The sequence below is a fragment of the Notolabrus celidotus genome, chromosome 20 (assembly GCF_009762535.1).
Source record: "Notolabrus celidotus isolate fNotCel1 chromosome 20, fNotCel1.pri, whole genome shotgun sequence".
Taxonomy (NCBI): domain Eukaryota; kingdom Metazoa; phylum Chordata; class Actinopteri; order Labriformes; family Labridae; genus Notolabrus; species Notolabrus celidotus.
Genome location: NC_048291.1, coordinates 5,710,462 through 5,732,671, shown reverse-complemented (window position 1 = coordinate 5,732,671; position 22,210 = coordinate 5,710,462). Strand labels below are relative to the sequence as shown.

General features: G+C 38.1%; 1 protein-coding gene across 2 annotated transcripts; it reads right to left on the bottom strand.

The window, feature by feature from the left end:
* Positions 1 to 475: 475 nt before the first annotated feature.
* On the bottom strand, positions 476 to 18,667 carry abi3a (ABI family, member 3a). 2 transcript variants are annotated; one of them, XM_034710667.1, is made up of 12 exons: positions 18,503 to 18,667; positions 17,623 to 17,759; positions 16,047 to 16,217; positions 14,820 to 15,008; positions 9,726 to 9,784; positions 9,559 to 9,612; positions 8,170 to 8,612; positions 7,866 to 8,003; positions 5,886 to 6,020; positions 3,785 to 3,910; positions 3,375 to 3,503; positions 476 to 1,828 (listed from the first exon to the last, which is right to left on the bottom strand). In XM_034710667.1, the coding sequence occupies exons 2-12, from the start codon at positions 17,752 to 17,754 to the stop codon at positions 1,665 to 1,667; spliced, it is 1,740 nt and encodes a 579-aa protein (XP_034566558.1). In that variant the 5' UTR covers positions 17,755 to 17,759; positions 18,503 to 18,667; the 3' UTR covers positions 476 to 1,664. The 2 variants fall into 2 exon arrangements, with proteins under 2 accessions (XP_034566558.1, XP_034566559.1); XM_034710668.1 differs by lacking the exons at positions 3,785 to 3,910; positions 5,886 to 6,020 and having other exon boundaries at positions 18,503 to 18,663.
* Positions 18,668 to 22,210: the final 3,543 nt, after the last annotated feature.

Sequence of the window (22,210 nt, the reverse complement as noted above, 5' to 3'; positions counted from 1 at the left end):
CGAGTTAAGAGCTACCCTTTTAATTTTGTTTTATTGATATAATAATTTAGGTTGATCAACCCCAACGAACCCTGAAATGTAAAATCCTGCAAACCATCTAAATGGAACAAACTGGTCTAATTCTGCCTGGTGATGTAGACTTACAGACCCCTGTAATTTGATGATTATACTACAATCTGTAAATAGTAGACAAAACATTTTATGTTCAAGCGTGCGTACCTCTCTTTAAGTTACATACTGTTATCATTAGTATTTAATTTTACTGTTAGTGTTATTATTTTTATTTATATATATAGTCACTTGTCTATTTGTAATCTTATTCCTTTGTTTCTGTCTGACTGATTACTTTGTCGTCATTGTGGATTGTCCTGTGTGGATAATGTGTCCCGTCAGTTATTGTGTGAAAATGTGAAAACTAATAAAAAACTGTGATCATAAAAAAAAAAAAAAGAAATTATACTTAGACACATAAAAGTAACAAGCCATGGAACAAACTTTTATTCAAAGACTGATTCATTTATTCGTCATTTGAAGACACAATAATGATGTTACAGTCTGTAACTGAAATGTTTGATGATTATCATGATGCAGCACTAGAGGAATTATCATTAAATTTATAACACTGTGTGATAAACTGTAAATATATGAGAATGATGGGCAAAAATTTCAACATGATATTAGACGTTGTAGTTTGTGTTTGTGGCCAGCAGGGGGCAGCACTGACAAGCAGTGAACAACCACTGCTCAAGAAGAATGTTATCTGTTGTGGAATAAGGCCATCACAAAAAACAGCAGAAACTCTTCTGATCAAACTTTATATTAAATATTAACATCTGCTAACTCCATTTGTTAAACTTTGCAATGAAAAAAAACCCACTGTAAAACTTTATTTTTTAAATTAAATAATAACAGATTAAAATTGAAGTCTGAATCAAATCATTTTAACTTAAGTTATTTGAAAACTAATAGTTTATGGACAACAGAAATACTATACAGATATTTCTCTTTTCTCACATGTTTTATATATTCATTTTTTTTTTACCTCAGCTTCATTGATATTACTTTACCATAAAGTTTGTACAACACATAAAACTAGTTCAAACAAGCTGTTGTTTTTGATCCCCATAATTTTTTTGTTTGTGTTTTCTAATATTTGTCAGCTTTTTAAAAGTCAGTTCCTGAAGGATCTGAGGATCTAAAATCATAAATTGGGGATTTTTTCCTTAACTTTTAAAAAATCACTGATTGAACAGATTCATTAATAAATACACGTTCTGTTGTTCCACTAATCTCCTAAATGTTTCAGACAGTTGGCAATAATAAGATAGAGCATTGTGCATTAAGTTGGACAAAGAACTGAGAATATGTGGCTCTGTTATCACCTTATTCTAAAGGCTCATATTAAATCTGCATAATTCAATTTAATATTTAATTAATTAAAGTTTAAAGTAAAAAAAATAGCTAATTTTGTTCTTAATGCTTATTCAATAAGTTGCCATACAACAAGAAATGTCATGTTTTCTTTAGGCCAAATAATATTCCAATCTGAGGTACTTGTAGTTACAGTGTTGTACCACAGGGGGCAGCATTGCAGCTGAATAATCGGACACTGATTAATAAATTTAGCGATAAAACCACTTAGGAAGTGATGGAGAGGCTTCAGTCTAGTCACATGATTGGACGTAGTTTGAAGGGAAGAACCCGTTGTTTTCACCGAGAACCCCCTCGCACCAGCCGTTGTCGTGGCGTTGTGTCAGGTAGATGATGTCGCCTTCTGCCAGGGTGAGGTCGTCGGGTTTGGAGGCCTCATAGCTGTACAGCGCCATCACTGACGAACAGGAGAACTACAGTTAGGGGACTGCCTAATTAACTGACACCAGGTGGAATTTTAAATGTTACATGAAACCTGTAATCAAAATGAAGCTGAAAAAGTTATTAAAATATTACATTTTTATGCTCAAAAATGATATATACCATTATAAATAAATGTGCCATTATGATACCATTATATTTCACCTCACCAATAATAATAATATATTATCCAAGTGCAACAATATCTAAATCTTTCATATAATTACACAATACTGAAAATATCCAACCATCCATCAGAGTTAAAAATAACAACATAAATATTAGTCTGATACAATCAACAAGTTTTACAAGATACAGTGTAAATAACGAATACAACTTTTTATTATAGAGTACTGAAAATATCTGTCATGTAAAAGGATGCAATGATAAACACAACTAGGTATGGTACAATAGGCTACGCTACAATACAATACAGTAGGTTACGTTATGTTATGTTAGCTACATCGCACTACTGTATGTTACGTTATGTTAGCTACATCACGTTACTGTATGTTACGTTATGTTAGCTACATCACGTTACGTCACTTTACGTTACGGTATGTTACGTAAAGTGACATCATGGCTACATCACGTTACGTCACGTTACGTTACGGTATGTTACGTTACGGTATGTTACATTACGGTATGTTACGTTACCGTATGTTACATTACCGTATCTTACGTTACCGTATGTTATGTTACGTTACGCCAGTTACGTTACATTATGTTATGTTTCGTAACATTGTTATGTTACGCCAGTTACATTACGCTAGTTACATTATGCTGGTAACAACACATTGCGTAACAAATCATGATGTTGCATTCACTGTGACATTTTTACAATTAAAAAAAAGTTAAGGCAATTCATTAAAAGGGCACAATTCTTAAATTTTATTATCAAAAAGTAAAAATGTAAAAAAAAAAATCAAAATGAAGTAATATCTTTTTCATTTTTAAGGGTTTGTGAAATAAAGAATTGCTGCTTTTTTTGTTGTTGTAAGTTAACTGAGAAGTATTTACAAAAATGTCATTTTTAAAAAAAAATGAGGGGTTTAAAAGAAATGTTAAAACACATCAAATAAATGTTTCGTACAAACCAGGAAAGTCTTTTGAATTTAACCGCTGCAGCCTTAGGGAAAGGGGGAAAAAAGCAATATGAGCAGCACATCTACATGTGAGCTAAATCAGTTTTCACAGAAGACATTGTGCCTTCATACGAATCACAATGGTTGTCAAACATTCTTTGGTGGTGTGTCCTCTACCGCAAAACCTTTACCTGCTGCCGTTTGCCTTCACGCCTCTATTCAGCTAACGGAAGAGACGGACTGACATCTAAATGAGAGGTGAAAGGCAGATAGCGCCCTCTTCTGTCAACAAATGTGCAAGAGTTATCAGAAGTGGAAAGTAAAAACTGGCTTACAATTCTGCTTCTTATACCTGCATCTATAAACATAAAATATATACATAAACAATGTAAAGTTCATTCTCAGTTGTAGTAGTAGTAGTGGCAGCAGTATAGTTACCTTTCTCAAGGTACTGTGGGGGGGCGCTGGTGTCGTAGTCCACTGGGGGAGGGAGCGGTGGCATGATGTCATCAAAACCACTCATGTCATCCATAATGAAAGGAGAGGGTATGGCCGGAAGCTCTAGATCTAGGAGAGTAGCACAGAGATCCTGTGAGTGACAGCTGCTGTGGGCCAATCATATTTGAGGAGGCGGAGCTTTGTTAAGAAGTAGCTTAACTTTTAGGATGCAAATAAATTCACTGTATTCTAAAGCGTATTCATACTGCTTTACTACTGTCTATAAATGGTTATGATGGTATACAGAATAACTACGACTACTGCTATTTCTACTTCAGTATTCTGTATCTATTGACGCCACTACCAGTTATCTTACACCAACTACAAACCATCAGTTTGTGTATTCTTACCAAGGTGTTCCAAGCGAGCAGGTAAGCAGAGCCGAGGTGAAGAAGAGGCAGAGGAGGAGGAAGAGGAGGAGGGGTGAGGAGGAGGAGCATGGGGGGGAGGGTAGGGGGGAGGAGGGGGGATCATCACTGGCAGACAGACATACAGACAAAGAGAGTCAGATACAATACTAAAGCAACAGAAGGGCGATGACGAGGGAACTAGACTGGTGCTTGTCAAAGAGAGGGAGTGATCACCTATCTTTGTACTCATCTCAACTCAAACTTTATTTAAAGAGCACGTGTGTAGATGATCTCAGAAACATGATCTGATCGAACAAAGGCCTGGAATATTTCTCCAGGATTTCTGCAACCTTCTTAAAAATACCCAAATGCTTAAGTAATCAGATCACCTCCTTTGATATCCAATAACCCCATCAAGGGCTTTCCAAACCCCCTAAAGGACTCCAAAAAGGGCTCACTGTTTTTCCTTAAGACACAAAGAGTACAAAGATCCCCACAAACTCCTTAAATGTTTTATCATCTGGCTTATACTCATGTTCTACAAGGACTCATAGAGCTTCCTTACATCCCTTAAAACTTCTCAAACCTTCATTGAACCTCTCCAAAGCCCAACCTCCCTCAAGGACTCAGCACCCAGGACTTCCAAGTCCTTTTCGAGGTCACTTTAATCCTTGAAACTCGACCCTCACAAGGTCCCTTAAAGGCAAAGATTTTCAGTGACTCCTTGAATCCCCCAAAGTACATGTTGTTATAAGGGCCCGAGCAAAGGCAAAGTCAGAAATATGTACGAAAAAATGACAAATTTTTGGGATAAAAGTCGGAAATATTTACGAAAAAATGACAAATTGTTGGATAAAAGTCGGAAATATGTACGATAAAATGACAAATTTTTGGGATGAAAGTCGAAAATCTTTACGAAAAAATGACAAATTGTTGGAGTAAAGTCGGAAATATGTACGAAAAAAATTACACATTTTTTGGATAAAATTCGGAAATATTTATGAAAAAATTACAAATTGTTGGATAAAAGTCAGAAGTATGTACGAAAAATGAATTTTTTATTAGATAAAAATCGGAAAAAACGACAAAAAAATGACACCATTTTTGGATAAAAGTAGGAAATATTTACGAAAAAAAAATACAAATTGTTGGATAAAAGTCGGAAATATGTACAAAAAAATGCAAAATTAATAAGATTTAAAAACCACAAAATTGTGAGATGTCTCAAGTTAGCAAGAAAAAAGTCCCATTTTGTGAGGAGTGTGTGCTGCATGCATGAAGCTTTGTGTCTCACTGATGCATGTTTTGAAAAACGATGAGCCTGCTGGAGGTGTTCATCGAGTTCTCTGAAAAAACTGGAGTCAGTTGCAAACGTTTTCAGACGTTAAATACACTCCAGTGTTTCAGTTTAATTTGTGACCCTGTTAACTGGAGACTCTCAGCCTCTGTGGTTGACGTACACTGGGAAAGACCTACATGTATGATTTTTTTTTTTCATATCTATCATGTAAAGACATAAAAAAAAGTCTATTATGGTCATGGTGTAAAACACACAGGAAGCGCAGAAATTTTACTTGAATGTCTGATTTTGGCGATTTGCAGGTACGCATTTAAGAGAACTGGTCTCACAATTTATCTCCGATAAAGTCCAAACCATGAACATTCTATAGTAGACACAATGATGATTAAAAGTTATCAAAAAGAATTTCCCCAAAGTCAATGGGTGTGGGCGTGTCAGGGGTTCAAAATTTGAGGTTTTTCGCCAAAACTTAAAACTTGTAACACTCTTAAGCAATGTTGGATCAGGACCAGGGCAGACATGCATGATAAGTGCCCCAGCCTGAACGCCTCACATCTTACTTTGTGGTGCTCAGCTCCCCCTCTTTTGAGTGTATTTCTTTCAAATGTGCTCACAAGCGGCCTTCACACCTTCATGAAGCATCACAGGTCAGACTGTGACCTGTCGTTGAAGGGTGTGTCTCTGGGGATGCCTCAAACTCTGATGTCTCGCCATGAAACAGGAAATACTTATGACTCCTTCATACAGTGATCAATCTGTTTCAAATTGCATACACATGATCAGGGTCCTTTGTCGGCTTACGTGATTGGACAGCAGGCAGGAAGAGAGAGCGAGTGTAGCGGCAGCGGGAGGCGGGGCCAGAGCGGACCCTCATAGAGAGAGAACGAGTTGTAGGGGGGGAGCGGCGGCGGCGACTCCTCCTGGAGGGGAGGGTCACTGAAGAAAGCACCACAGTAAAAGAAACTGAGAGCCGAAAATCAGAAAACAAAGCAGTGAAGAAGAAAGAGAAATACAATATAGAAAACAGTAGAAAAAAAAGAGCAGGCTTATATTCAACAATTCTTGAATTGAGTTTGATGCCTCAGGTTTCTCTCCTCTTGCTGTACTTTTGTGGAGGCAAGTTTAAAGCTCCTGTGAGAACTTCTTGTTTGTGTTGATTTTGGCGCCCCCTGTGGACAAGTGGTGCCTCTTTCCTCTTGGCTGATTTTGTCCTGAACAGGAGTTAGTAATGTTTTAAACTGAAAATCTCATCCTGTTGATTTTAACTGTCAAAAATGTCAGTCATTAGATTTTCCCCTATCCCGCTAGTGGTTTCAAATATTGAACATAATTATACAGAAGTAGTCAATCTTTATTCTGATGGTCTAGTTTGATCCTGTAGGCCATGAGGAGGCATCAATATTGATATCAGTCTCATGTCAATATCTTTGAGCCAAAAGTTTAATCAGTGTTTTTTATATACATTTTTTCGCTTACAAGAGGCTATGTTAAATTGTAATACTTTTGAATTGGGTCTGGTTAAATAAGTTGTAAAGAAAGTTCTACTTTCTGATAAGAAATTCAGTTTAAAAATAGAGAGCCTTAAAATGCAATATTTTCATCTAAATTGCAGCTTTATTTATGGGGTGCCGTTTGTTTCTAACAATCAACATTTATATTTAACAATTAATATTTATATTTATATTTAACATTTAACATTTAGAGTTAACATTTATATTTATATTTAACATTTATATTTAACATTGAAGATTTATATTTAACATTCCGATTTAACACTTAACATTTATATTTAACATTTATATTCAACATTTATATTTAACATTTAGATGAAACATTTCACATTTATATTTATATTTAACATTTATATCTAACTTTTATGTTTAACATTTATATCTAACATTTATATTCATATGTAACATTTATCATTTATATTTAACATTTAGATAAAACATTTAACATTTAGACTTAACTTTTTACATTTATATTTAACATTTATATTTAACATTTAGATGAAATATTTAACATTTAGATTAACTTTTAACATTTAGATGAAACATTTCACATTTACATTTATATTTCACATTTATATTTAACATTTATATTTAACATTTAACATTTATATTCATACTTAACATTTAGAGTTTACATTTTGATTTAGCATAATTTTAACTTAATATATTTTTCACAACAAAATTAAATGTTTCGAAGATCACAAATACTCCTCTAAATGTGATAAAAATGTGACTTTTAAAAATTCACTCAACATTTTAATGATGTTTTGAAGCTGAATGTGGAGAACTGTAGCTGTTCTTTTCAGTGTGCACAACTTTATAAATGGCGCCTCATATTTATTAACTAAGCTGACTGTTATTAAATTTAAATTTCACTTTATGGAGAGCTGTGCTGTTAAAACTCAAAGACATCTTTAAGTTGTGAAATCTTTCTTTCTCTATCTTTTTTTTTGTTTGTTGTTGCAGTGGTTCTTTGGTGTGTAAACTCTTTGGTCTGCAGCTGAGAATTCACACTTAGCTTGAAGAGGATTTCACACATGCATATGTCAGACCACATACATGGAAATCAAGTTGGTGGCTAAAGGCCAACGCTTACCTTTCAGTCTTAATGCCAGTCAAACCGTTTAAAAATAATGTACGTGTAAATTATATTCGGACTAGTTTCAGTTTATAATACATGCTGTGCATCCACAAACCAGCTGGGTTCACCGCCAGCAAGAAGATTTTTCAACAGCTGAAAAAGTGAGCGGGTGATTTTTGAGACAGGTACCGTCTATGTCCTGGCTGGGTGGAGGTGGAGGAGGCGGAGCTGGCAGTTCTGAGCCGTCAATGGGAAGCATAGCAAAGCTTTCATCATCAGGTGGGGGAGGGAGAAGAGATGGAGGTGGGAGGTTGCTCTCCTCCAACACTGAGGAGACAAAGGAAGTATAATGTCACGCAAAAAAAAAATGTCACAACTGAGAAAATCAAGGAATTTCCCTAAAACAGTTTTAAATTTGTTCCAGGTGTGATTGTTTCTAAGGTGAGTGTGTCAGCTGCTTGGTTTGACTTCAGAGCCCTGTATTCACCCTCACCTGTCTCCAGACTCAGCAGGGGAGAAAGGGGCGGAGCCAGAGACAGAGTACTGTGACTGCTTTGATTCTCTGGGGCTGGAGGAGGGGGAGGAGCTATAGGCGCCACCATTGCACCTGTAGGAGCAGGTGGAGGAGGAGGAGGAGGAGGAGGGGGCGGAGCTACTGGTGCCGACATTGCGCCCGTTGAATCAGGTGGAGGAGGTGGAGGGGGCAGAGCCGACATTTCTCCTAATGAATCGGGTGGGGGCGGTGGAGGTGGGGGTACAGAGGTGTTAGTGACCTCATCATCCAGAGCTGGCATCCCATTTGCTGTTGGAGGAGGAGGAGGAGGAGGAGGAGGGGGAGGGGCATCTTCCAGTGAGGTTGGGATGATGTCACACTCGGGTTGAGTTTGGCAGGTGGGGGGGGTGGCTGGCGGAGCAACAGGTTTCCCAAAACTGGAGCTGAGAGGGAAAATAATTTTAAAAATCTAGATTAGCAGTTCCATCAATATTCTCATGAGTGTCCATAACTTTACAGAAATGTATGAGGTTAAGGTAAAATCTCGACTCACTGCAAGGTGTTGTTTTTCACCAACACACAACACAAACTAACACACACATTGATGCAGCAGTGGAGAAGAAACTCCTGGGTTATTGAAGCCAATAGAGAAGTGTTTAAAATTGCAGTTCATCGAGTGTCCGCTTGAGGCTGGCTCAGGAAGTACCGGAAACCACACACGCCTGATCAAAAAAGCCGATCTTTACAGTAGAAATAAACCACAAACACACTCATTAGGAAAATGTTGCAAGGTTGCCCCCTGCTGGACATTAGAACAAGTGTAGGTTGATGACACAACATGAACCATAGACTGTATAAATAAAGAACGTATGATCCGTGATGTCACCCATCTGTACCTGAGCGCTGCTTTGAAGCCAATCAGCGGCAGCCATATTGGTAATGCTGAACTCATCCAAAGGGTGTGATGTAAAGAGGCGGGGTTGTGCTTCCTAGCCAACAGCTATGTGTTCCCGCCTGTCAATCAAGTCAGTCATGTCCTTATTTGGGCAAAACTCATTAACTTTATATCTTCTGAACTGAAGCGTTAGAAAAAATGCACCCACCGTACAGTGTGTGCCGATAGAGAGGTTAGCTACATAGACCAGAGCCGTTTTTTGAACCAGGCTGTAAACATGTTTATTAATGCTGCAAAGATCGCCTCTTTGTAATTGATGTGTATGTGGTTTCTGGTGTTTCTGCAGCCAGCCTCAAGCGGACGCTTGATGAACTGCAGTTTATAACACCATATTTTGAGACCGGATGTTGCCGCTTGGTGTGAACTCACACTCTGAAGAAGTGAAACCAGACTGAGGATGTGAAACAACATATACAAACACGAAGGAGCATTACCCGCTGACTGGGGGCGCCACAGGGCACTGAACCGGCTCCAAGGATTTGTTGGACCTGAAAAACACACACACGCACACACACACACACACGTCAGACTTCCTGATAGATATGTATGATGCGAAAAAGGAAGTGGTCACTGACAGAAACAGAGTAGAATAAAACTGAACTTGGTGGAGGCTCCGTGTTTCCGGATGGTTCCTGTTCGGTCCGACTGTTTCCCAGAGACCTGAAGGGGGGCAGAGACATGAGTGTGTGAGCATCAATAGAGCCTCTCAGGCCTCAGCAGCTCTAATTAGTCTCTCTAAACATTTTCCCACGCTCAACAAAGACTGCCTGTCTGTGTGTGTGTGTGTGTGTGTGTGTGTGTGTGTGTGTGTGTGTGTGTGTGTGTGTGAAAACCCTTACAAAATACTTCCTCACTAAAGCACCGGCAGTAGCAGAAAAGAATAAAATGTGAATTAAAGGACAGTTTCACTATTTTTTGGGGGGGATTTTTAGAAATAGCATGTGGTATGTGGGAGTGTTTGGTTTTCAGATTTCCAGACCGAGTGGGATCCTATAAATATAAGATCTTTGCACTTCAACTCAAAGTGATCTGATCTAATTTGAGGGGATATTAAATGTGGAATACTTTATAGTACTTTGCAGCAGCTTGTTATACTCTGCAGTAGTTTGTAGGAATGTGTAGCAGCTGTATTCGTAGTCATGTGCTGTAGTTTAAAGTATTTTGCAGTAGTTGTACAGTTTGCAGTTTAAAGCAGTATTTTCTTGTTTCGTGTGCTGTAGGGTTTTCAGCTTTAATGCGCTGGTCGCGGTGTGTTTAACCCTCCTATTACCCTTGGGGTCAATTGGACCCCCTTCAATGTTTGACATCTCTAAATGAATGACTAACATAATTTTTTTGGCTTCATATTTCATGACTTTTCCTAATTGAATTGGGACAACTGGGAAAACATAAAATTAAAATGTTTATGTTCCAATTTCCTGTAAAAAAAAAAAAAAAAAAAAGCATTCATGTTCCTTTGGGTCAATTTGACCCCAGGCTGTTTTAGCTGTATATAACATAAGAAATATCAACATTTTACAAACATTTGTTTTGGTTGTTTTCGATGATATTGATGTTACTATAACCAAGGACACTTCCACATGTGACTGCAGGAGCTTGGATCGAACCGGCAACCTTTAGATTGAGATTTAATATTTCCAGCAATCATGTCTCTAAAGACATTCAATGATCTGTCCTGTGTCATATGTTTTGATAACATAGAAACAAGGCAGGGCCGACGAGAGCATGACAAACTTGCAGCAGTTTGTTCTGTTTTATAAATAAAGTCCTTCTTAATGCTTTAAATTGTGTTTATGCTTGAAATATATTTCATTTAAAGGGCTATTTAGGTAGTCAACAAAGAAACATAAAGTACCTGACACATAAACCTGGGTAGCAATCAGTTTCTGGAGGTTTAAATTGCTGGGGTCAAATTGACCCCAAGGATAAAAGATGTTAGGAAATTTGAGGGTAACAGGAGGGTTAAGGACAGAAGTTAACTCAGTATATTTTTTTTAACATGCCCTTCCTGCACATCGATTTACGCTGCCGTAGTGTTTTCCTGCTTCCTGCTGCCACCGTGTTGGAAAATAACACCACTGCACTTTTGAAAGGCTCACTTCATGTCAAAAACTCCCAGAGCACTAAAGTGGAGTGTCTGGATTCCCACAGACTTGTGAATAAAACACTTTGAATCTGCCTCTAAGTCATGGCTTCAGAACACACTGGTGTAGAAGTGCAGCATTTATTTGGATAATCAATCAATCAATCAATCTTTATTTATAAAGCGCCAAATCACATTAAACGTTATCTCTAGACACTTTGACAAACAGAGCAGGTCTAGAACATTAAAGGTGACATATCATACAAAATGGACTTTTTAATGGTTCTCTACCTGAAATATGTGTCCCTGGCATGTCTACAAACCCCCCGAGAATGAAAAAAATCCATTCTGCCCCTGTTTTGATTTCTCCACCTTTCTGTAAATGTGTCTAAAACGAGCCGTTTCAGACTTCAACAATATCCGGTCTGTCACGGAGTCAGAGCTCGGAGCTTGTTCAGCCCATAGACTGTATAAAATAATACTGAATCCCACCTCCGTTTTTCATTACCTGCACAAATGTGTGGTAACAAGGAGCTTAGGAGGGAGGCATGCTAGTTGTAGGCTGTCTTAATAAACACAAAGGTCGGTTTTACTCCCCTGTCTGCAGATTTGAAGATCTAGTGGATGATTTTTATATGTCATGGATAAGTGCTAGCGCTAGTTAGCATAGCTACATAGCTACATGTTCATAGCTGTGTACCAAGACACACGTCTACATACTGACAAATACAACAACAAGAAACACAGAATCTGTGACCAATCCTTCATAAAAGGTCCCGCTGCCTTTCTGGCAGAGGTCGGTTTTACTCCCCACGTCTGCAGATTTGAAGATCTAGTGGATGATTTTTATTTATCATGGATAAGTGCTAGAGCTAATTAGCATAGCCACATAGCTACATGTTCATAGCTGTAGCTGTAGCTGTGTACCAAGACACACGTCGACATACTGACAAATAAAACAACAAGAAACACAAAATCTGTGACCAATCCTTCAGAAAGGTCCTGGTGCCTTTCTGGTAGAGGTCAGTTTTACTCCCCACATCTGCAGATTTGAAGATCTAGTGGATGATTTTTATTTATCATGGATACGTGCTAGCGCTAGTTAGCATAGCCACATAGCTACATGTTCGTAGCTGTGTACCAAGACACACGTCAACATACTGATAAATAAAACAACATGAAACACTAAATCTGTGACCAATCCTTCAGAAAGATCCTGCTACAGGCACCTCTCCGTCAGGATCAGATTCTGGATCAGATTCAGAGGGTTGAAGTAACGTGATCTCTGAGCAGCCGTGTATATTCAGACAACATGTAAACATTAGATCAACGTGCTGGAGAGCCGAGACCACATCCACTTCCTGAGGGGGCGTGGTCAGAGGGAAAACAGAGTGTTCTGAGGAGGACTGACGAAGAGGGCTTTTCAGGCATGTCAAAATCTGATTTCAAAGTGTTTTTTTGAGCATAAACTTTAAAGACATGTTTTGGAGACCTCTTTGACCAATATATATTCATGAAAAAAGCGTGATATGTCACCTTTAAATTATTAACAAAGACCCAACATCAAGACAGGATAAAACTCAGTCTTATCTCATCTTAATCCACCATGAGCATTGCACCTTGCAGTATTTAGCAAGTTACAGTAGCAAGGACAAACTTCTTTTTAACAGGCAGAAACCTCCAGCAGGACCAGATTCATGTTAGACACACATCTGCCTCGACCGAGTTGGGGTTGGAGAGAGGGATAGAGTTAACTTATGATGTTTTTGTATGGTTTCCTGTTTTCTTTTTTGTTTTAATTTGGACATTTTGGATGTTTGTATGTCTATATATTTTTGTATATATATTTCTGTTTGTGTATATGTATAAACTTTTATCACTATTATTTTTTCACCTTTATTTTTTTTTATTTTTTTCCTTATATGTTATGTTAAAGCTGGAATCACAAGTGTGGTCATTGTTATTTGTAATGTTGTCTGTTCGACATCAACAAATATTACAATATAATAATAATCTAATCATATTTACATTGTTGATGCCACTAAACGAAAGGCGCTCATATATGTATCTGTCATTATTGTAAAATCCTGTGAAAGCTAAAAAAAATAAATAATAATAATAATAATAAAAAATAAAAAAAAGGAAAGAGGGATAGAGGAGAATAAGATAATCTAAAAGTTAAGATCATAAATTATACATAATTTATTTCATTTGATTCCCAAATCAATACAGTGTTAAGAATTACCTTAGAATGCTCATATGGACTGTTTTGAAATGCAAAATAACCGAGCTTTAAAAATGTGATTAAATTTAAAAAAAAAGTTGATTTATTAATTTATTTTTATTATTTTGCATTTTTTATTTTAACTGATTCATTCATTCCTTTAATTTTCCTTTAGTCATTTATTTATTTATTTGTTTGTTTTTCTGCTTATTTATTTTGTTATTATTCTATGATACAATATAACATTCATACTTCCATCAGTAATTAATTCTTATAGGTTTTGATGTGAAATTACACTTTAAAATCTAAGAATCATTTTACCCAAATTTACAAATGAGACCTGAATGTATGGAATGTATTTTACATGAATTGCTCAATAGAAAGATAGCTGAGGAAAAAAGAAAAATATATATAATATATAATTAAGCAAAATTAACTCTTGAAATTTTGAACAGTTTGAAAAAAAAAGAAATAAAGTTTCTGCAGTAGCTTGCAGTATATCCACGGTGTTTACTGTACTTTGTAACTGTCTGCGGTTGTTCACAGAAGGAGAGCTGCAGACCTGAGGCTCTCAGGAGAAAACAACGTCAGAAAACAAACGTGAAGACAGGAGGTGTCACTTCTGTTTCTGTGGTTGGCTGCAGCCGCCAACATTTCCTGTTAGCATCAGCTCGCAGCACAGACTCAGAATAAACTTAACTTCTGCTTTTGCTTTTTAAGGCTTCTTCTGTTCACTTTGAGTTTGTGCTTCTTTCAGCTTCTCTATTTGCTGAAACTGCTGATTCACAACATCAGATTATACATTAGGCAAGATTTAACACTGAACTACAGTACGGGGGGACATTTCAAAAACAGAAACGTTTGAATTAAGAAGAAGAAGAAGAAGAAGAAGAAGAAGAAGAAGAAGAAGAAGAAGAAGAAGAAGAAGAAAGGCAGTTGAATTCAAAGTAGAGCTGGGCGATATTGAAATAGATGTTGTCATGATAACATATTTTCAGATCAGTCGATATCGCTATATCATTCTAAAGGAATTTTTTTTTAATATCATTTTTTTCTCCTGATTGAAATTTGAAGAACCCAGATGGTTTGTTTCAGCTGTATTTACAAACGTCCAATCATTTTTAAGCCCGCCTTCCTCTCACCCTGCGACATGATTGGCTGTTCCATGCCGACTTTTGTTTAATGTTGGGTGTGAACTAGCATTCAAGACACTAGCGCCCCCTCCAATTCCAGTGGTTGGGAGGTGTAATTAGAGGTTTAAATATATCATATATAACATTTTATCGCCCAGCCCTAATTCAAAGCAGCGTGTTGAAAAGTTAACCTCTCATTTTATACCAGGAATGTCTCCTGGAAACACTGAAGAGTTGATTTCATGTGTTAGCTACCTTCACGCCGTGTCCCAGGCTGTCCAGCTGCTGGTAGTTGATTGGTCGACGGCTGTAAGGTGGGCGGGGCTGTGTGCCTGCAGGAGGTTGGGAAGGAGGCAGGATCTTGTGAGTGCGTGGAACTCGTCTCACCGCTGTGAAGACGCCGATTTCTCTCCGAGCAACTTTCTCTTTGTGCATCTCAACTGTCTGAGGAACGCGAGGAGAAGGAGAAGAGCATTAGCACAGATTAAACAACATACTATATAATAAACAGCATCATATTCAGCCTGGTGAAAAAACTGGAAGAATGGGAAAGCGTTCCCTCAGGCAACCACAAAAAATGAAAACGGGGGGGTCGTGTGTTTAGCTTTGAAAAAAGACAAAGGCAACTTGAAGACCGTAAACTTCTCTTCTTAAAACGGACATTTTAAATCTCACAATCGGTCATAGTCGTTTTGTTCACGACAGAGAGTGAACACAAAGCAGAAGGAGAACAGAGGCTCCAGTCATCCATCCATTCATTCACTCACTCATTTATTCAACCAGACCTCAATGGAAAGGAGGCTATTATCACTCTCTCTCACACACAAACACACACTCACACACAAACACTGATGACCTGGATCTGTATTCTGTGCACAAAGTAAAAAACAGAGACTCTGCATCATAAAAACATCAGATCAGAGAAACACTGACGGCCCAATTAACAAGGACGCCTTTTCATTTCCTGATTATTGTCCTGTTTTTGTGACTGTTGTGTTGGATTGTGATGTTGTTTTTGTTGTTGACATGGTTATTAGATTGTTTTGCTGAAGTTGAAGTTGCCAGTGATGCATTCAGGTTTAGTTGTGTTGTTGTGGTTACAGCTGATGTTCTCATTTTCTGGTGATGATTTTTGTTCTTCATGTTGTTGATCAGATGTTGTGAACTCTGCCCTGTGCAGCGCTCACAGCAACTGTGAGTTGTGAATGTGTTGGTGGTTGATGTTGTGACTGATTTTATCACTGGTTGTTCTTAAGGTGTTGTTTATGTTGGGTGTTGTTGTTGTGAGACAGCTGAGGTGGAGCTTCCGGATTTTAGGGCAAGAAACAATGGAGCCTACATTTCCTATGATGCATCAGGATAGTTTGAGAGATCCAGCAAGCTTAAAAGAGACGAAACTAAACAAATCTAAAAAGTCAACAAACCTTATTAAACACACTGTGTAGTATCCTAATTATAAGCTGAGTTGTGGGCGAGGCTTACCTGACCAATGAGGTTGATGGATGACTCCATGTGACACAGCTGATTGGTCTGAGCGTCAAGCAGACTCAGTACGTTACTGGCCAGAGTGCTGATCTGGTAGGCGACGCTGGCCAGTGACTGGGTAGTGAAATTCTTCGTTTCCTCCAGCGCCTTCATGTTGCCATCACCTGACTGAAATATGAAGACGGAAGGGATTAGCCTAGCTTAGCTTAAAGACTGGAAACAGGAAGCAACTGTTAGCGTAGCACAGAGACAGAAAACTGGGGGGGACAACACATGTTAGCTCAGCTCAGTATTAAAGCTTGAAACAGGAGAAAACTGTTAGCTTGGCTTCGCAATATAGCCCAAAACAAGATCTTATTAGCCTAGCGTAGAAAAAAGACCTGGAAGTCAGGAAATTTTTCTTTTTCAAAGCACTAACATTGGAAAAAGGATTGACTTGGAGGTTAAGTTTTGCATGATGACTAAAAACAGGGTGATAATGTTTATGTAGACGGACAGGCAGGTATCATTATGAGCAACACAACAGTTAGCCTGTTAGCATGAAGAGACTCAGCTGGCGCTGTTTTAGATGGTGCTATATTTCATCACAGATGGATTCACTGAATCAACACGTGAGAGGAGATAAGCGCGAGTAGCAAAGACGTTTCAACGCGGCTTTAAAATCTTTTTGAACTCAAAAAGCCGCGGGAGAGATCGGACAGTGTTTTGGTTTAAACAGCTACCCTGTTAACTGGAGACTCCCAGCCGGATGCATCCCTCATAAACGTCTTTAGACTATCATTAAGTATCTGATGAGGATATCGAATCTTAAAACTCCCTCTGTGTTTCAACAGCTGGGTAAACTCCACAAACACTGACACGTTCAGCTGAAGGTCTCAAGGTTAAAGGGTCATTTTTAAAACCGTAACACCGGGAGAGATGCATTCACGGTGGGCTGAGAGAAGACTACTGTTACAAGCTACTAAATCAAGTGAATCACAGCTTCTTCTTTTTTTATTAAAGTACACACACACACACACACACACACACACACACACACACACACACACACACACACACAAAAAGATAGAACAAATAAAAACTAATGAAAGGAAGTGAAATCAAGTGAATCACAGATGTGTGTGATGTTATTGTGGACGGCGGGCGAAATAAAAACACTGCGGTTAATCTACCAATCAGACACATTCAGCATTGCAGGCCCTGCCCCCCAAAAGTCCCGGGACCTTTGAAAAGTGCTACTCCCCTATCAGGGGCTTTTTAGGGGGGGATTATCTACCCCTAAACTAAATTTAGACCCTGGGTCCACCGGTCAAAACGCAAGTAGTACCAGGGAAAAGTTCCTTTGGTCGAAAAACGCCTCATGTAGTTGTTGCAGCATTGGGACTGTCATGATAGTTATTGGGGCAGTGCTACAAGTAGGTGTAGAGATAGTAGCAGCACTCTGCAGTACACCAGTTGTTGTTAGAGTTGTGTTTGCAGTACTAACCTGTATGTAGTATGACCACGGTAAGCAGGTTTCTGTATTACTTTTCTAACGTACTACCGTATTAGTACTAATAGTACTTATACTGACCTTTATGTAGTTGTTCTGGCAGTAGTCGGCCACGTTTAGCAGGTTGTCATAGTTTTCCAGCAGAGCCTTCCGAGCACTTGGTGCCTCCTCCATGATCTTCCTCACCTCCTCTTTAAAGTTCTGCTCCTTCATCGCTGCTCTAGAGGACACATTTCTATTTTAGTCCTCAGAGTGACATCACGTGTTATCAATTAAATGTAAAGACAAAAAGCAGACAGTAGATTAAATTACATCACACAGAAACTTAAACTTTTACTTTAAAGTCCTGCTTATCAGTGCCTGAACTCTTCCTGTGACCTCAATGTGGGCTCCACCCAAGGACCCTGAATTACTAATGAAACCCTGGAAAGACTTTTGTTTGATACTTTGGTATTTAAGTAAAACACTTAGGGTCAAAGTTTCTGTTATTGCTGTAAATTTGGGGTTTTCCTCCCTTACATAATAAGAAATCCCACTCTGAAGACTTTCTCATTTTCTTTGCCTTCATGCTGAACTTGTTTAAATTGTTAAAGTAGCTTACAGTTTCACAAGCTGATTTATCAGAAATACTACAATATTAAATACAGAATAAGAAGTATTTGAAATATGTATTCATTTTGTTTTATTACTTTAGGTAGCTTTTGCTGATAATAACCTACTTCTGAACTTTTTACTGACAGAAAATGCTGAGTTCAGGACTTAAATGAACACTTAAAACTTCACCAAAGTGATCGACATGAACATTTGCATCACTGCTTAAGTTCTGGTGCATCATCTACAGGAAACCTGACCTAGTTCTTCGCAATGACAATGTTTGGATACCAGGTTAATCTAATCTGATTTCATCTGTAAACTTTATTACAATCAATAACATAAGGGTAAATTGAACTTTTAAACTCACCACAAGCTGATATGAAGAAGAAAATAATCCACAGTGAGAAGTTTGAAGTATCTCTCTGAGGATGTCCTTCTGTGCGACAGTTGTGGGTTTGATTCCTGTCACACAACCTGTTTCAGTTGTTTCTCTCATGCCGCTACTGCGACCTGCAGCCAAAGATCGCAACTGTTCCTCAAGATGTCTCACTCCTAAAAAAAAAAATAAAGTTTAGTAAGAACTGTCTGAAAGAATCAGGATGCATCCTTGGCTCTTTCTCACCCCCTTGAAACTGAGCATTGTGACTGATCCTTTTATTTCACTGTCAATACGAGTCCTTAGAATGAGCTTTGTGGTTTATTAACAAGAGTCCAGATTTACCTTAACTGACTGAACTATGACCCTGAAGGAAATTGGCTTAAAAAGATTCAATGTATCCAAAAAGTGTATCCTACCAGAAGCAGCACACCAGGAAAGAATTCAAGGGTATTTTTGAAATACTCTTTAAGACCACTGCAATCCTTGAATGATCCCTGAAACACTCCTTTTGTCTCCATGACCTCTTTAATAATAATAACAATATTAATAATAACTTTATTTATATAGCACCTTTAAAAACAAATATTTACAAAGTGATTTGTCAAACAAAGCAAAGTGTTCAGGATAAATTAGGAACATTCAAATAATAATAATAATAATAATAATAATAATAAATTGAACAATAAATAATCAAATACAATTTAAAACAATTAATTAGTTGGATAAAAACTAAAAATAATAATAAAATAGAAGTAAAAACAGTAAGCAGCATGAAGTCACATAAAATCAAGTCTGTAGAAATGGGCCTTAAGAAGAGATTTAAAAGATTTAAGTCCACAGTAGCCACCAGGAGGAGAGTAAGCAGTTTACGACTCCATAAATGACATCAGAGTGAGACCTCTTAGTTGTGTTTCTGCTCTGTTTGTTAACCTGCTCAGTTTTAACCACTTCCTGTTTCACATTAGAGAACAAATCTTTATTGAAAACTACAAGAACTAGTGAAAGCTGAAGAATAGTCCATGAAGTAGTTAAGAAATCACAAGTATATAATTAAATAAATCATGTTCATATCCATGTTCCAGGGTTTATGATTGACATTTTGTACTAAAAACAGTTACAGAATTTTTTTAATCTGAGTTTTATTTGGAATTTGTCATATTTTGACTCAAATTAAAGCAGATTAAACTCTGTTAGTCTGCAGCACCACCTGCTGGTCACATTGAGAAGAACACACTAAACAGCATTAACTCAACTCAACTCGACTTTATTTATATAGCAACTTTCATACATGTGAACATGCAGCAGAAAGCCCCAAGTTCTTCACAGAGTAACAGAGAGACTGAAAACAACAGCAATGGTCAAATTTAAAAAAGGCATGATTATGAATGAAATACTTACAGATCAGATGAATACAGGGAATAAGATAGATACATAAATAAAAAAGGTAAAAAAAAAGAAAAGGTAAATACATTCTAAAGCTAGATTCGCTCCTTAGCTCTAACAGTGCTCAGCCCCAGCTCTGCTCACAGCAGTACTTTGTTTTGATTGGTCAGCATGGCGGCCAAATACATGTGGATACAGGATAGGTGATGGAGGGGAGGCTGTGTATCGTGGCTTCATCTGTTCCTTCTGAGAGAGTCTTCTCGAAAACAGGGCAAATACTCACTGAGAGGAGAAATCGGATCAGCCCATCAAAGCTGAGGCATCTGTTTTTTCTTAATGCAAACCTGCACTGAGAACATTAATAATGTTTGCTTGAGCTTGGTTCTGGTTCTGTTTGCTTGAGTTGGTTCTGGTTCTGTTGGCTTGAGTTGGTTCTGGTTCTGTTTGCTTGAGTTGGTTCTGGTTCTGTTGGCTTGAGTTGGTTCTGGTTCTGTTGGCTTGAGTTGGTTCTGATTCTGTTTGCTAGAGTTTGGTTCTGGTTCTGTTTTCTTAAGTTGGTTTTGGTTCTGTTTGCTAGAGTTTGGTTCTGGTTCTGTTTGCTTGAGTTGGTTCTGGTACTGTTTGCTTGAGTTTGGTTCTGGTTCTGTTTACTTGAGTTGAGCTGTCCCAGTTTTTTCCTTTCGCTGCTTAGCTCTCACAGAGCTCAGCACCAGCTCTGCTCACGGCACAACCTTGTTTTGATTGGTCAGCATGGCGGCCATGCGGCCAATCACGTGAGGATAAAGGATACAGGTGATGGAGGGGAGGCTGATTATCAAGGCTACATCTGTTCCTTCCGAGATGTTTGCTAGAGTTTGGTTCTGGTTCTGTTTGCTTGAGTTGGTTCTGGTTCTGTTTGTTTGAGTTTGGTTCTGGTTCTGTTTGCTTGAGTTTGGTTTTGGTTCCGTTTGCTTGAGCTTGGTTCTGGTTCTGGTTGCTTGAGTTGGTTCTGGTTCTGTTTGCTTGTGCTTGGTTCTGGTTCCGTTTGATTGAGTTTGGTTCTGGTTTTGTTCTGTGGATACGTTTGCAGTTTTTATTAATTTGTGCATAAAAAGTTTGACTAAAATACTAAACAAAAGTAAGAATGGTTTTGTAACAGAATAAATGCACAAACTTAGGCAATTATAAGGCTTCTCATAAAAACACTGTAGGTCAAAGAGATTTCAACACAAACCATTAGTTTTTGCAAAGTTAAGGTAAAATATACGGCTACAAAAGATCCTAAATTAAGAGCCGTTCGGAAGTCAAAAGAGCCGGCTCTTCTTTGGGAGCCGAGTCAAAAGAGACGGTTCTCTGAAAAGAGCCGACCTTCCCATCACTAGACTGTACCTCTACAAAAAGCAATAAACTCCTGTTCACTGATTTTTTGTTTTATTTAGACCAGAGACAACAAACAGGACAAGACACAGATACTGAATCATCTGACACACACACAAAGAAGCATTAAACTGTGATGTTCGATTATTCAAACGATGCCAAACGATCATTAATAACTCAATAAAATTTCATTTTTGGAGGAAACAGGATTTTTTCATTTTTGTAAAATCACAGAAAAAAAACACTAAAGAATTAAAAACTGTCCGTTTGGTCCTTTGTGCAAGGGACGACAGGGTTCCAGGGCTGTTTCCTCTGTGCTCCATCTTTGTCTTTCTTCTCCAGAGGCTTCAGGTGACATGACAGGACCAGGTTTCTGACAGACACAAACACAGGTAAGTCAGGGCCGGGAGAACATCAGAGGATCCCTGGAAGGACTCCAAGGACATCAGGCTTTCAATCAGCATCTTGGAATTTCTTGAAGGACCATCAGGATTGACTTTAAACTATTTAAGTATCCTGGAAATCTGAAATGTCTGTATTTAAAGTTTTCTGGGATTCTCTAAAGCACCCTGCACCTTTCAAGGACTCTTTCAGTGTGTTAAAGCAAATAAACATTCATGACCTTTCACCAATATTTGGTCTCTTGGTTGTGTTTTTGACCCCTAAAATGTACAAGACTTCCTCAAAGCATTTCAAAGACTCTCATACTTGGTTAAAGCCTCCCAAATTATTTTTTTTGAGTGTCTCCAGGACCATCTAAGATCCCTAACACATCAAAAATATTCCCAGTACTCCAATTAAGACTTCTACCAAGTTATTGTTACTTTTTCAAGACCACCTGACACAGTCTGTGATCTGTTTAATGAGTCCTGGAGGCTTTTCCAGGACCCTTGAGTTACCTGAACTGATCATAGGACACCTTCTGACCGACCGCCCTCAGTTTGGCATCATTCTCTC

What these genes read in the sequence shown, in the direction of transcription:
- abi3a (XM_034710667.1), bottom strand. Translation starts at nt 17,754, where the DNA reads ATGAAGGAGCAGAACTTTAAAGAGGAGGTGAGGAAGATCATGGAGGAG. An exon ending in CCTGCTGAGTCTGGAGACAG is followed by an intron (nt 8,004 to 8,169) that starts GTGAGGGTGAAT and finishes TTGTCTCCTCAG; the next exon opens with TGTTGGAGGAGAGCAACCTC. An exon ending in CCTGCCTGCTGTCCAATCAC is followed by an intron (nt 3,911 to 5,885) that starts GTAAGCCGACAA and finishes TCTGTCTGCCAG; the next exon opens with TGATGATCCCCCCTCCTCCC.